This window comes from Chiloscyllium plagiosum, chromosome 43 (assembly GCF_004010195.1).
Source record: "Chiloscyllium plagiosum isolate BGI_BamShark_2017 chromosome 43, ASM401019v2, whole genome shotgun sequence".
Lineage (NCBI taxonomy): Eukaryota > Metazoa > Chordata > Chondrichthyes > Orectolobiformes > Hemiscylliidae > Chiloscyllium > Chiloscyllium plagiosum.
In genome coordinates, this window is record NC_057752.1 from 12,756,207 (window position 1) to 12,756,791 (window position 585).

Below are 585 nucleotides of genomic sequence, written 5' to 3' on the forward strand. Positions count from 1 at the left end.
TAAACGGGGTCACGGGGGGTAAATAGGGTAAAGGGGGATAAACGGGGTCACGGGGATAAACGGGGTCACGGGGGGTAAATAGGGTAAAGGGGATAAACGGGGTCGGTTCAGTAATGAGAGAAAGCTGGAGGATGGGTCAAACAGGCACCAGGTGAGTGTGGGCCTGGAGCACGGTACCTGCGATCAGGAGCAGGCCGGGCGGCTCCAAGCCCCGGCTCAGACTCTCCAACATCCCGCGGCCTAGCGGCGCCTGGGGGCCGCCATTACCTGTCGCGGGATAAAGACGTCACCAGCGTTCGTGCCGGAGCGGCTTGAGCTGCGGCTCGCGGTTAGATGACGTCAACGGGCATCCCCAGCGACTCCTCTTCATCAGGTGATTGTGGAGGGTTCAATCCTAACACAATCTGCAGTGTGATGTAACTGAAATTATACATTGAAAAATTGATTGTCTGTTCAGTCTTTCATCTGTTAGAATACAGTGATAGTTTTACTTCATTCATGTGTAAACTATCACTGTATTCTAACAGATGAAAGACTGAACAGACAATCAATTTTTCAATGTATAATTTCAGTTACATCACACTG

The 585-nt window shown here is 50.9% G+C and overlaps 1 protein-coding gene across 1 annotated transcript in view; it reads right to left on the reverse strand.

Annotated features, from left to right (window-relative positions):
* Positions 1–292, reverse strand: part of elp5 (elongator acetyltransferase complex subunit 5) — a 10,501-nt gene extending 10,209 nt beyond the window's left edge. Inside the window, exon 1 of the mRNA XM_043682143.1 lies at positions 178–292. Coding sequence (XP_043538078.1) covers positions 178–232 — 55 coding nt within the window. The 5' untranslated portion in view covers positions 233–292. The remainder of the gene's footprint in view (positions 1–177) is intronic.
* Between the last annotated feature and the right edge of the window lie 293 nt (positions 293–585).